The following is a 13844-nucleotide window of genomic DNA, read 5'->3' as shown; positions in this document are numbered from 1 at the left end:
AAGGACAGGAAAGAAAGGGAGAGGAAAGGAGAGGAGAGGAAGGGAGAGGAAAGGAGAAGAGAGGAGAGGAAAGGAAATGAGGAGAGGAAAGGAGAGGGAAGGAAATTAAAGGAGGAGAGGAAAGTAGAGGAAAGAAAAGGAAATGAGAGGAGATGACAGGAAAGGAGAGGAAAGGAAAGAAGAGGAGAGGAGAGGAAAGGAGGGGGAAGAGAGGAAAGGAGGATTGGGGAGGAAAGGAGAGGAAAATAAATGAGAGGAAAGTAAAGGAAAGTAAAGGAAAGAGGAAAGGGTAGAAAGGGGGGTAGGAGAGGAAAGGAAATGGGAGGAAAGTAAAGGAAAGTAAAGGAGAGAAAGGGAAAGGAGAGGAAAGGAAAGGAAATGAAAGGGAAAGGAAGGGAAAGAAAAGAATAGGACAGGAGAGGAGAGGAAAGGAGAGGAAAGTAAAGGAGAGAAAGGGGAAGGAGAGGAAAGAAAAGGAGAGAAAAGGAAAGGAATGGAAAGGGAAGGAAAGGACAGGAAAGAAAGGGAGAGGAAAGGAGAGGAGAGGAAGGGAGAGGAAAGGAGAAGAGAGGAGAGGAAAGGAAATGAGGAGAGGAAAGGAGAGGGAAGGAAATTAAAGGAGGAGAGGAAAGTAGAGGAAAGAAAAGGAAATGAGAGGAGATGACAGGAAAGGAGAGGAAAGGAAAGAAGAGGAGAGGAGAGGAAAGGAGGGGGAAGAGAGGAAAGGAGGATTGGGGAGGAAAGGAGAGGAAAATAAATGAGAGGAAAGTAAAGGAAAGTAAAGGAAAGAGGAAAGGTTAGAAAGGGGGGTAGGAGAGGAAAGGAAATGGGAGGAAAGTAAAGGAAAGTAAAGGAGAGAAAGGGAAAGGAGAGGAAAGGAAAGGAAATGAAAGGGAAAGGAAGGGAAAGAAAGGGAAAGAAAAGAATAGGACAGGAGAGGAGAGGAAAGGAGAGGAAAGTAAAGGAGAGAAAGGGGAAGGAGAGGAAAGAAAAGGAGTGAAAAGGAAAGGAATGGAAAGGGAAGGAAAGGACAGGAAAGAAAGGGAGAGGAAAGGAGAGGAGAGGAAGGGAGATGAAAGGAGAGGAGAGGAGAGGAAAATAAATGAGGAGAGGAAAGGAGAGGGAAGGAAATTAAAGGAGGAGAGGAAAGTAGAGGAAAGAAAAGGAAATAGGAGGAGATGACAGGAAAGGAGAGGAAAGGAGAGTAAAGGAAAGAAGAGGAGAGGAGAGGAAAGGAGGGGGAAGAGAGGAAAGGAGGATTGGGGAGGAAAGGAGAGGAAAATAAATGAGAGGAAAGTAAAGGAAAGTAAAGGAAAGAGGAAAGGGTAGAAAGGGGGGTAGGAGAGGAAAGGAAATGGGAGGAAAGTAAAGGAAAGTAAAGGAGAGAAAGGGAAAGGAGAGGAAAGGAAAGGAAATTAAAGGGAAAGGAAGGGAAAGAGAGGGAAAGAAAAGAATAGGACAGGAGAGGAGAGGAAAGGAGAGCAAATTAGAGGAGAGGAGAGGAGAGGAAAAGAATGGAAATGGAATGAAAGGGAAGGAAAGGAAATTAAAGGAGAGGAAATGAAAAAGGAGGAGAGGAAAGGAGATGAAAGAAAGGAAAGGAAAAAGGGTAAAAGGAAAGGAGAGGAGGGGAAAGGGGAAGAAAGGAAAGTAGGAGAGGAAATGCTAGAGGAAAGAAGGAGAGGAAAGGAAAGGAGAGGAGAGGAAGGGAGTGGAAATGAAAGGAGGAGAGGAAAGGAATGGAAAGGGAAGGAAAGGAGAGGAATGGAAAGGAAAAGGGAGGAAATGATAGGAAAGGAAAGGAGAGGAGAGGGATAGAAAGGAGAGGAGAGGAAATGAAAGGAGAGTAGAGGAAAGGAGAGGAAAGTAAAGGGGAGAAAAGGAGAGGAAAGGAGAGGAAAGTAAAGGGGAGAAAAGGAAAGGAAAATAAAGGAAAGGAAAGGAGGGGAAATGAAAGGGAGGGAAAGGAAAGAAAGGGAATGAAAGGAAATGAGAGGAAGGGAATGGAGGGGAAAGCAGAGGAAAGGGAAGGAGCAGAGGAAAGGAAAGGAGGGGAGACGAAAGGAGGAGAGGAAAGAAAATGAGAGGAGACGAGAGGAGATGAAAGGAAAGGAAAGGAAAGGAGGAGAGGAAAGGAGAAGGAATGAGAGGAGAGGAGAGGAGAGGAGAGGAGAGGAGAGGAGAGGAAAGGAGGAGTGGAGGGGCTCCTTGGGGGTGGCTTGCTGTTGTGGGTGGGGGTGGGGGTGCGTGGCTTCTCTGCGGCGGGTGCCCCGGGTGCCCGGGGTGGTGGAGGTGGTGGAGGGGGTGGGGGATGGTGGAGGGGCTGACATCCAGGTGCCCTGCACTGAGCACACCCGGCTGGGTGGAGGGGCGCTTGGCGCTTGCGGCCGGACGGGGCGTCTGGCTGGTTGTGGTAGGGCGGGCCTCGCCCCTGCGCGGGGCGCGGGTGGCCTGGGTGGGTCCATGTTGTCGTCTGATGTTTATGTTTTTCTGTGTACATGTTGTTGTTTGCTTCTGTTTCTGTTTTTCCATGTACATGTTGTTGTTTGTTTCTGTTTTTAAATGTCCGTGTTATTGCTTGTTTCTATGTTTATGTTTTTCCGTGTACATGTTGTTTCTTCTGTTTCTGTTTTTCCATGTACATGTTGTTGTTTGTTTCTGTTTTTAAATGTCCGTGTTATTGCTTGTTTCTATGTTTATGTTTTTCCGTGTACATGTTGTTTGCTACTGTTTCTGTTTTTCCGTGTACATGTTGTTGTTCGTTTCTGTTTTTAGGTGTCCATGTTGTTATTTGTTTCTATGTTTGTTTTTCCGTATACATGTTGTTGTTTGTTTCTGTTTTTCATGTACATGTTGTTGTTTGTTTCTATGTTTATGTTTTTCCATGTACATGTTGTTGTTTGTTTCTATGTTTATGTTTTTCCATGTACATGTTGTTTGTTTCTGCTTATGTTTTTCCATTTACATGTTGTTGTTTGTTTCTGCTTATGTTTTTCCATGTACATGTTGTTGTTTCTATGTTTATGTTTTTCCATGTACATGTTATTGTTTGTTTATGTTTTTCCATGTACATGTTGTTTGTTTCTGTTTCTGCATGCACATGTTGTTTGTTTCTGTTTGTTTTTCCATGTACATGTTGTTGATTCTATGTTTATGTTTTTCCATGTACATGTTGTTTGTTTCTATGTTTATGTTTTTCCATGTACATGTTGTTGTTTGTTTCTATGTTTATGTTTTTCCATGTACATGTTGTTGTTTGTTTCTATGGTTATGTTTTTCCATGTACATGTTATTGTTTGTTTATGTTTTTCCATGTACATGTTGTTTGTTTCTGTTTCTGCATGCACATGTTGTTTGTTTCTGTTTGTTTTTCCATGTACATGTTGTTGTTTGATTCTATGTTTATGTTTTTCCATGTACATGTTGTTTGTTTCTGTTTTTCCGTGTACATGTTGTGGTTTGTTTATGTTTATGTTTTTCTATGTACAAGTGGTTGTTTGATTCTATGTTTATGTTTTTCGGTGTACATGTTGTTCTTTGTTTCTGTTTCTGTTTTTCCATGTACATGTTGTTGTTGGTTCCTATATTCATGTTTTTCCATGTACATGTTGTTGTTGGTTCCTATATTCATGTTTTTTCATGTACATATTGGTGTTTGCTTCTATGTTTATTTGACTTACCCGTGGTGATTCTCGCACTCTTGGAGTAGTGATTAGTTGTTTATAGACCCAAACATGATGAATAGTTTTCCAAAGAGGGGGATTGGTGGAGGTTCTGTATAACAACAAGCTGTGCTCTTGTCTTCCTACAGGACAGAGTTATTGCGGCAGTTCTTGAGGATGAGAGAATTAATAAAGAGTGGCATTGCAGGTTGAGAGCTTGAGCTGCACTTGCAGACTAACTCTGTCCTAGATGCAATGACATACAAATACTCTGTGTTGGATGCCCAGCATGCTGACGGCACAAGTTTGAAAAAATAAAATAAAATAAAATAAAAAAGGAAAGGAGAGGAAAGGAAAGGATCAGAGGAAAGGAGAGGAGATGAGAAGGAAGGAAAGGAGGGAAAATTAAAGGAGTGGAGAGGAAAGGGGATGGAAGTAAAAGGAGAGGAAGGGAGGGGAAGTAAAGGACGAGAGGAAAGGAAAGGAGAGGAGAGAAAATGAAAGGCGAGGTAAGGAAAGGAAGGGGAAAATAGGAAAGGGGAGGAGGAAAGGAAAGGAGAGGAGATTAGAGGAAGGGAGAGGAATGGAAAGAAAAAGAGGAAAGGAAAGGAGGAAAGGAAAGGAGGAGGGAGCGTGGTGCTGAGGATGGTGACGTCAAGCCTCTGGTCCTGAAAGCTGAGCCGCCGCTGCTGCTGCCAACGCCCGGCGGAGTGGACGGTTTGTAAAGAAGGACGGGACGGCGGTATGAGATCCGAACACTTCACGCACTCACACCTCGGACTGCCTCATCTCACACCTTATCACCACAACTAGAATAATTATCATTCCGTGGATTGTTTATCTGCCACACGTCGCCTTGGCTGCTCGAATCCGGGGGAATGTACCAGCCTTGTGCTAAGCTGTGTTAGCTGGCCGGCTACGTGGGTCCACCGCTAGCTCGCTTAGCTACGCTGAAGCCAGCTCACCATCACCATAACACACTGACCGCGGTCCACCCGATACGCCGCTGATCGATATAACCTGTAATTAAAAAAACGCACCATCCATTTATTTATCCGTTTTTGGTTTTTTTTGTATTAATTGGCTTGTAAAACTAGCCAGCTAGCGTTAGCAGTCCTGGTCATGAGGTCTGACTGGAGCTGTCACTGCGCCCGAATAATCGTCCGATCGCGATTGCCCGAGCAGACCGCGATCATTTGGGAAAATTCCACGAGCTACAATTCGATTCCGCGATCACACGTTTCGTTCTAAACGCCGGAGGGGGGAGGCTCCATCTGTCGGGTCGAACGAACCGCATCTGGGGGGGGGGGGGGAAGTGTTTTAATTGTTCAAACGTCGGAGTAGGGGAGGTGGTTTTGCGTCACTATACTATATGTTGACGGATGCTTTCATAGAGCCCAAACATAAAACAATAAAGACGATTAACTCGATAATCGCAATTGAACGTCGGCTAAAATGGTTTGACACTGAAAACAAAAACAAAGCAAAACAAGCTCCAGGCTCTGATTGAATCGGCCGCTCGACCTCGTCATCGTACCCGGGCCGAGGACATTGATTCCCGGCCAACACCTCGATCTGCGATCCCAAATGCGACCTGTGACGCGTGCTCCTCCTCCTCCTCCTCTTCCTCCTCCTCCCTGCCTCCTCCTCCTCCCTGCCTCCTCCTGCTCCTCCTCCTCCTCTTCCTCCTCCTCCTCCTCCTGCTCCTCCCTGCCAGGTTCTGAAGGCAGAGATGCAGACGATCAAGTGTGTGGTGGTGGGCGACGGGGCGGTGGGGAAAACCTGCCTGTTGATCTCCTACACCACCAACAAGTTCCCGTCCGAGTACGTGCCCACGGTGAGTGCTGGCTCACGGGCTCAAAGAGTTTCCCCGTTGCGTTCTGGTCCGGGGACACGGGAGGTTTATTTTGTATTTACATTTTTTACGGCATTTCTCATCGTTTCCGTTCTCTCTCTCTCTTTTTTTTTTTTTTTTTAAGGTGTTTGACAACTATGCAGTAACTGTAATGATTGGGGGCGAACCGTACACCCTGGGTTTATTTGACACAGCAGGTAAGCAAGTTGTTGTTTTTTTGTTGTTTTTTTTTAATCAAACAAATTCTGAACAAATATAATTTCTTTCATATGGACGGCCGTAATGAAACAGGGTTTTCTTCGCAGGTCAGGAGGATTACGACAGATTAAGGCCGTTAAGTTACCCTCAGACGGATGTTTTCTTAGTTTGTTTCTCAGTTGTTTCGCCCTCCTCGTTTGAAAACGTGAAAGAAAAGGTGGGTGGGAATGTGCTGATATCAAACATCCTTGTGTTCAACCTTTTCCCAGTCAGTGCATGCAGCCTCCAAATTATTAAACAATGATGAACACTTCAGACAACCGGTGAGGGGGGAAAAAAAACGCATGGCCTCCAGACTCACTTTCATCCACAAAAATAAACGCTTTTCTTGAGGTGGGGTTGTATGTGTCGTTTACAGAAAGCAAAGTTATTGAGGATGTGAAACAAAATAAATCCTCAAATGTACAAATAGGCAAAACATTATACCGCTGTTCAATTTTTTTAGATACAAGCTAAGAATCCAATGGACGAACTGGTCTATGTGAAGCTGATTTCAGGAAATATCATCCCAGCAAAGAAAACTAAAAGTGCCCAAAAGTAGAGAATATTTATATTGGCATCGTCTTCTAATATAAGAGACATTGGTCATGACTCATTTCATGACATGCTTTTGTTTTATTCAGGTTTGCATTTAAATTGTTTTTTGTGTGTTTCAACCCCCCACCCAACCCCCAAAAAAAACAAAAACAAGCATCCATCCAAATATTATGCAAGAGAGCTGCGAGGGGAGTTGAAATTGTTATTGTGGTAGCGTTTTTTTTTTTTTTTTTTTTTGGTTTGATGATGTAATCAACGAACGGTTTCCTTGACGTTGTTTTGCACTGTGCTTATTTTATTTATTTATTTTTTACAGTGGGTCCCTGAAATAACTCACCACTGTCCCAAGACCCCGTTCCTGTTGGTGGGGACGCAGATCGACCTGAGAGACGACCCGTCCACGGTGGAGAAGCTCGCCAAGAACAAACAGAAACCCATCACCCCCGAGACGGCGGAGAAGCTGGCGCGGGACCTCAAGGCGGTCAAGTACGTGGAGTGCTCGGCCCTCACGCAGGTAAGGCGCTCCGCTCTGTTCCGGTCGATCTTGTCGCCGTGGCGACCGTGCGCGCTTGCATGTCGACGAGTTGCCTGACAATTGCAAAATTCTTGGCTCTTTCTCACTTTGGCTAACAAGTGACTTCTACTAACCTCGGTGCTATCCGCCTCCTTTTATTTTATTTTATTTTATTCTATTTTCTTTTTTCATCTTTCTCCAGCGGGGGCTGAAGAACGTCTTTGACGAGGCTATCCTCGCCGCTTTAGAGCCCCCCGAAACTCAGAGAAAGAGAAAATGCTGTCTATTCTGATGTCTTCCCAAGTCTTGCTTTGCCTCTTGATTGTCTGCTGCTAAATCATTGTATAAGAAATGTGTATCTGCCACTAAAATAACCACCATGCTCTTTTCAAACTTCCTCTTTTTGTCTTCATTACTGCTTTCATCCCAACTACCCGTGCTGCCTTGACAAGGGTGCCAATCTTAATCTTGCTTTACTCTGTTCTCAACACATTGTGCAAACGACTGGGATTTGGCTTTTGTTTTTAAGTTATAATTACGGGATTCAACGTTTCAATTTGGTTAGTGCCCTTTGAGAGCATTTTTGCTTTGACTTTGTTTTCTTTTTTCTACCGCATTATCTGTTTCTCATTGGCCTTTGACTTTACTGAGACAATTTAACCACGGGGGAAGTCTTGTATTATGTTATTTAAATAAAGGAAACCTTTTGATTGCCCTGCTCCAGGTGTAGTCACATTCCATGTTACAATCAATAACCATTTTTGTCAAAATGTCCATGAAATGAACAGATGCTCTGATTGAACCTCAATGTTGTGTTTTCCACAGAAAGGATTAAAGAATGTGTTTGATGAGGCCATTCTGGCAGCTCTGGAACCTCCCGAACCTAAGAAAAGACGTAAATGTGTTCTGCTCTGAAATCGCTCCCAACTCCTTCCTTCGACACTCAGATCGGGGTCAAAAAGTGGTGAAGATCTTCAGAAGCTACTGTAGATTTAAAAAAAAAAACAACAAAACAAAAAAAACAACAACAACACATTCCGGTAGTGAATAACTTATTCCTGCCTGTGTGATTTAAACTTCACTGTGGCAAATATCTTAATATATTGAGATTTTCTTTATTGACTGAGAAGTTTGGAGACTCGCAAAACAGCCTCGTGATATGAACACTGGATATAACCATTTACTAGGAGTTATATTTGACACGTGCACACAACTTTTAAGTGGGGCGGGGCTACAGTATGTTTACAGTCGCTCATTCAGAAATGTAGACCCACTGCTATTTAAAAAGAAAAGCTACATGTTTAAAAACAGTCTGTGACATTTCCTTGGAACCGTCATGAAAATGATGTTTGTGTTCTCTAATAACTAGTAAGTTTTATGCATTACTAATGAGCTGAAAGACGCCCAGCCCCTTCATACGGTGAAGCATGTGACCAAAATGGGATCATTGAATGAGTGGAAATCCCTGAAGCTGTCTTTTAACTTCCGACAGCCCCTTTCCACGCGTCCAAACAATCCCTGTCTTAATATTCCACCAGGACCCCTGAAAAATTTAATTCTGGAAATTGATTTAAAAATAAATAAATAATAGTAATAATAAAATAAGGGTTTTGGAGGGGAAAAAGCCAAAGTGTTTTGGATGTGATTTAATAGTATGAGGCCATCTTTATGCAAATCTGGGCGACCCCCGAAAGCAACAGGACATTTCTTTGCTATATGTTGTGTTCTAACTTTCATGAATAAAATCTGCAAAGTGATTCATTGCTAATAAGTTTTCTTTCAAATGAGCCAATTGTCCATTTTCTTACACATATAGTTTAATAAATTGAGAGCAGACATTTCCTTTTCACTAGAAAGGTTAATCAAGGCGAAATGGAATCAGATTAAACAGGTTTGACCTACACAAGGACACAAAGTCCCATCACAAACTTTACCAATAACAAAATCCAGATAATGTCTGCCAAAATATTTGGTTTTAAATGGGTGGTAAATTCAGTGACAACACTATGACCGCGTTTAATTAAAACATGTTGCACAGTAATGCGATGGAGAGATTCCATTTGCCTGTCATGAAGCTCAAATGAACATATCTGTTGACTTTTATGCTATTGTATCTAAAAATAAATGTACTGTATTTTGATTGTTAAACACTTTATGACAATAAAACCAGTATTACTTTAAAAAACCCTGCAGTGTGGTGTTGACTGACTTTGCGATTTCATTAATGATGTGGCATGGACTGAATCTTGCCCGAATACCCAGTCAAGTCATTTAAATGAACATCTTTATTATCCGTTGGACAAATCACAAGGTTGGAAAGGAAAATGCAGAGGCTCGTACCGATGACACACAATCACAGTTAAATTATACGTTAATTACAGTGTGACAAGCAATTAAATATGGCTTCAGATAATTAAGTAAAAATATAAGCGAGAGGCTAAATTGGTCATCTTCTTTTGTGCAAGTTCTTGCTCTTGTTCTGTACGTACATCTGTATACAAGCCTGTCCCTAAGCCAGTACACGGTCCTAGAAAAACATACTATTCACATTTCTGACAGTTGACTTGCACAGTCATCCTTCCCTATAACACATTTCTGACTTCTGGAGCCGTTTTGGTACATGTTAGCTGTACATGTGGTGACGAGAAAAGTTAAACGTACACAGAGCAATCAGACATTTACAAGTATTCAGTTGGTCAGTTTTAACAGTTTATGTGTTCCGACAAGGAACGTTTGCATAATGTGGATATAATATATGCTTTTGAGCTACACTTCAAACAATAGGGAGTGGTTAGGTGCTTTAAGAAGTCCTCTCAAGCCTTAACTTCATCGGCTCGCTTGTGGAAAATGCAAAACAAGTCATACTTATATGCCTGCACTACAAAGAGTCGACCCAAGGTGCCGTAGTGGAAACTGCACATAGAAAAATACAGTTCACAAACTAACTGACACTCATTTAATCTTCTATAGCCGCCTTCATGGCCTTTCTGAAGTGCAGGACCCCCACCACCGGCAAAAGGCAGATTATCCTTTTGAGAAGCCACCGCTTGAAGTCGAGGCTGGAGGCCACGTACAGCTACCTGTCCACCGACGGACATAGCTCAACACTGCTGTCCGTAACTCGAATCCCGTACCAGCCCGCCCAGAACTGCGTGTCTTTACCTCCGTGGATAAAATTGATGTAGCGTACTCCTGGCCCGTAGTCCTTGAACACATGCGTCATCTGAAACATTAAGGACGAGGGGTCAGACTTTCTTCTCCGATGCCACCCGTACAGTTGGAAGCATTAGTCGGTGATTTGGGGTACTACCAATACCTGGTTCCACTTCTGATCGTTCCACTGACCAAAATACATGATCTCAGGAGCGAACGTCTTAACAGGTTCCTTCTTTTCATTTAGCAGATGCACACGGATCTCGTACTCGCAGCCGCAATCCCATCGTGGGGCATACCTTGTAGAACACAAAAACACTGATATTTAACGTGGGAATTATTCAATAGTTTTAACCAAGTCTTTGACTATGTCATTTTTCTAATATGTTTCCAATGGTTTTAGGCCTAATATCAAGAAATACCTAAAAAACATGTCTAATTGTCAAGAAATATACACTCACTGAGAACTTTATTATGAACACCCATACGCCTACTTATTCATGCATTTATCTAATCAGCCAATGGCAGCAGTGCAATGTATAAAATCATGCAGCTACGGGTGAGCAGCTTCAGGTAATGTTCATCCATCCATCAGAAAGGGGAAAAATATAATCTCGGTGTTGACGACAGTGGCATGATTGTTTGAGTTGTTTGAGTATTTCTGTAACTGTTGATCTCCTGGGATCGGTCATAGAGAGAGATAGTCGTACAGTTTACTCAGAATGGTGTGAAAAAAAACCCAGAAAACATCCAGTGAGCGGCATTTCTGTGGACGGAAACCGCATGTCGGTGAGGGAGGCCAACGGAGGGTGGCCAGACTGGCCACAGACTGGTCTGTCAGCCAAGAACAGAAAGCTGAGCCTGCAGTGGGCACAGGCTCACCAAGACTGGAAAAATGTAGCCCGGTTCGATGAATCTCGATTTCTGCTGAGGCACACAGATGGTAGGGTCCGAATTTGGTGCCAACAGCAGGAATCCATGGACCCAACCTGCCTTGTGTAAACAGTCCAGGCTGGTGGTGGTGGTGTAAAGAAATTTTTCTTGGCACACTTTGGGCCCGTTAATACCCATCAACCATCGCTTGAATGCCACAGCCGATTTGAGTATTGTTGCCGACCATGCGCATCGCTTCATGGCCACAATTTACCATCTTCTAAAGGCTACTTCCAGCTTGATAACGCACCGTGTCACAAAGAAAACTTAATCTCAGACCGGTTTCATGAACATGATGAGTTCAGTGTTCTTCAGTTTCCTTCCCAGACACCGGATCTGAATCTAATAGAACACTTTTGGGCTGTGATAGAACGGGAGAGTCGCAGCATTAATGTGCAGCTGACAAATCTGCAGGAATTACATGATGCAATCATGTCAACATGGACCAGAATCTCAAAGGAATGTTTCCAACATCTTGTGGAATTCATGCCAAGAAGAATAGAGACTGTTGAGAGCAGAGGGAGGCCCTACCCAGTAGTAGTATAGTGTTCCTAATAAAGTGCTCAGCGAGTGTATTTCTCTGAAGTATTACTATATTGATTGTTATTACAAATATCAATAAAATAATGTGCAAAATATAATATTGGGTTTATATAAGGTTTAGTAAAAAACACATGTGCATATAAATAACACTGAATAAACAATAGTCCTTCAACAATAGTTGGCTTCATTACAGACAAAAAAAATTCTTACAGGAAGTATCTGCCAATGTCATTCCTTTCATATTTGCATCATTTCCAGGGGAATTTATAATCAGTCAGAAATGCAAATTAACTGCTTTCAAAAAGATGACATTTGCCACAATTTTTATTTAGTTTTCTATGTAATTATTTATTGGTCAAATTATTGAAATTGGGCACGTATCATTCTTACCAATCTGATATTTTGATATGTGGCTGGAAGCCATCCATAAATTCGGCACAATAGCCCTCCTGGTTCAAGTCAATCAGCTGGGACTTCCTACAGACACTGGAGACAGGGCAAGAAAATGAGGGTATTTTGGACGATGAACTATGACTATGAACATGAACATTTGCTGCTCTTTTGCCACCAACTACTCACCCATAAGAGGTAACAAAGTTTTTTGTTACTTTAGAATTTGGGTGTTGCACCCTCACATTCTCTACGACCCACTGATCTCCCCCATTCTCCAAAATTTTCCAGCCGTTTAGTTTTTCTACAAAAAAGGAGGATATTTTGGTTGTTAGAGAGAGAGAGAGAGAGAGATGTTTGGCTGTTTGTAACACAGTTGTGGAGCATGGTATGGGTATGACATGGCAAGTGTTTGAAGTTCAATTCCCGCTGGATGACCTTTATTTAGGTGCAAAAGGGTGTTTTGGATGAGTCAATGTTCCTCATTCTAGCACTATGAAGTAAGCATACATATTTGCACTTACCTGTCTATGTGATAAGGATCTCTTCCCTGTTTATTTTCTAACTTACTTCCTGTTTAAAACTAAACAGAAACTAACTCCAACTCCATCATCGCTGCTTGTTCTTATTGTACTCTACTTGCTGTGATATACTTTGATACTACCGGCAACATGGACTTATTGTCGCTTTGGACAAAAGCGTCTTCTAAATGTAACGGATTTAACATGTCTGCTGGTGTGGGGGACGCCGTTTCATTAAAATACCTTTGTGTTTTGTTACCTTCTGCTCTTGAATTCTTGAGGAGGTTCCTCCTGAGCTTGCACAAGAAGTAAAACCTTCTCCAGTCGTGAGGGAGTCGGTCTTCCACGCTGAGGCGGTATCCTTCCCGCCGACACCGCTCTCTCCACAGAGAGTCACTGTCAGCCACTTCTTTCCACTCGCGGCACACTAACCGACACACACACACCACCTGGTGCGCGGGGAGTTTCAGGAGGATCTCCTCCAAGACCTCCAGAGGAACAGGAGCCAGCGGATCTGCTGACTGCCAAAAAAAAACCCCACAAATGGAAAGTACATGAGATTACGTCATAGATTACCATTATCATGGCTCTCTATACCACCATTACCCACAGTGAGTCTAAAACCTTAGGGCTCAAATTCAATTTTAACGTTATTAAAAAAACGTCATGCTGCGGCTGAGTTTATAGCCAGGAAGCCACAAAAGACAGACATATTTGGTACATTACTTTAGTAATCGCATTTAAAGAAGACTATTTTTTTTTTGAACATTTATACGACAGTTGTAAATCTTGCTCCGGTCCTGTTATAATCATTACAGAACTGCCTGATGACGATCTGCATTTGAGCTGACCGTCATTCTAAAACCTTTTCCACAATCGAGTGTTTCCATCCACCCAGGCTGGCTATTATAGGGCAATGTAAGCCATGTTGCAACAAATAAAATGTGAATTAGATGCATTGCATTTGTTGGGTTGAGACGAATTAACCATCAACACAATTTTAGTTTTTGATCCAATGGTCAGTCGTCGATACATAGCTGTTCTGCACAATGCACGACTTATATTATGTCAACATTATAAGCTTATGCAACGACACAGGCATACGATGGACAAACAAAGACGAGTCAACTGGCAATCGCAAGTAGTTGTCCGACAACTCGTCGCCAACTAAAACGTCGTGACCGTCTTCTCCGACATCGCTGCCTCCTTGCCAGGCGCACGCGGACCCCCCATGGAACGAGCTGTCAGCTGACAGCGGATGACGTCATAGCCGAGTCCCGTGGCCGCGTCGACCCGCCGCGGTCAGTGTTAACGAGCGACGTTGAAATCCGTGCGACACTAACAACTGGTGTGCTCGACCCAAGCGAAAACTAGAAACGCGCTCCAAAAAAAAATAAAAGAATAAAAAAAAGGAGGTACCGACGGGTAGAAACAGGTAGGAAGTACTACTCACGTCTGCGTGTCGGGGTACCACGCCA

At 42.9% G+C, this 13844-nt stretch overlaps 2 protein-coding genes across 3 annotated transcripts in view; one reads left to right on the top strand and one right to left on the bottom strand.

Annotated features, from left to right (window-relative positions):
* Nucleotides 1-4341: 4341 nt before the first annotated feature.
* On the top strand, nt 4342-9001 carry LOC307240995 (cell division control protein 42 homolog). 2 transcript variants are annotated; one of them, XM_080014937.1, is made up of 6 exons: nt 4342-4404; nt 5380-5499; nt 5642-5714; nt 5823-5932; nt 6629-6826; nt 7652-9001. In XM_080014937.1, the coding sequence occupies exons 2-6, from the start codon at nt 5395-5397 to the stop codon at nt 7739-7741; spliced, it is 576 nt and encodes a 191-aa protein (XP_079871063.1). In that variant the 5' UTR covers nt 4342-4404; nt 5380-5394; the 3' UTR covers nt 7742-9001. The 2 variants fall into 2 exon arrangements, with proteins under 2 accessions (XP_079871063.1, XP_079871062.1); XM_080014936.1 differs by lacking the exon at nt 7652-9001 and adding an exon at nt 7029-7544.
* Nucleotides 9002-9129: 128 nt separating this feature from the next.
* Nucleotides 9130-13844, bottom strand: part of LOC307240991 (F-box only protein 6-like) — a 4887-nt gene continuing 172 nt past the window's right edge. The window contains exons 1-6 of the mRNA XM_080014932.1: nt 13820-13844; nt 12626-12887; nt 12035-12149; nt 11846-11941; nt 10143-10278; nt 9130-10049 (exon numbers count right to left, since the gene is read on the bottom strand). The exon at nt 13820-13844 is cut by the window's right edge and continues 172 nt beyond it. Of these exons, the coding sequence (XP_079871058.1) occupies nt 9903-10049; nt 10143-10278; nt 11846-11941; nt 12035-12149; nt 12626-12887; nt 13820-13844 (781 nt within the window). The 3' untranslated portion in view covers nt 9130-9902. The remainder of the gene's footprint in view (nt 10050-10142; nt 10279-11845; nt 11942-12034; nt 12150-12625; nt 12888-13819) is intronic.

This window comes from Zeus faber (assembly GCF_960531495.2).
Source record: "Zeus faber genome assembly, chromosome: 15".
Taxonomy (NCBI): domain Eukaryota; kingdom Metazoa; phylum Chordata; class Actinopteri; order Zeiformes; family Zeidae; genus Zeus; species Zeus faber.
The sequence above is the reverse complement of the archived record's forward strand: the minus strand, read 5'-3'. Positions and strand labels throughout refer to the sequence as shown.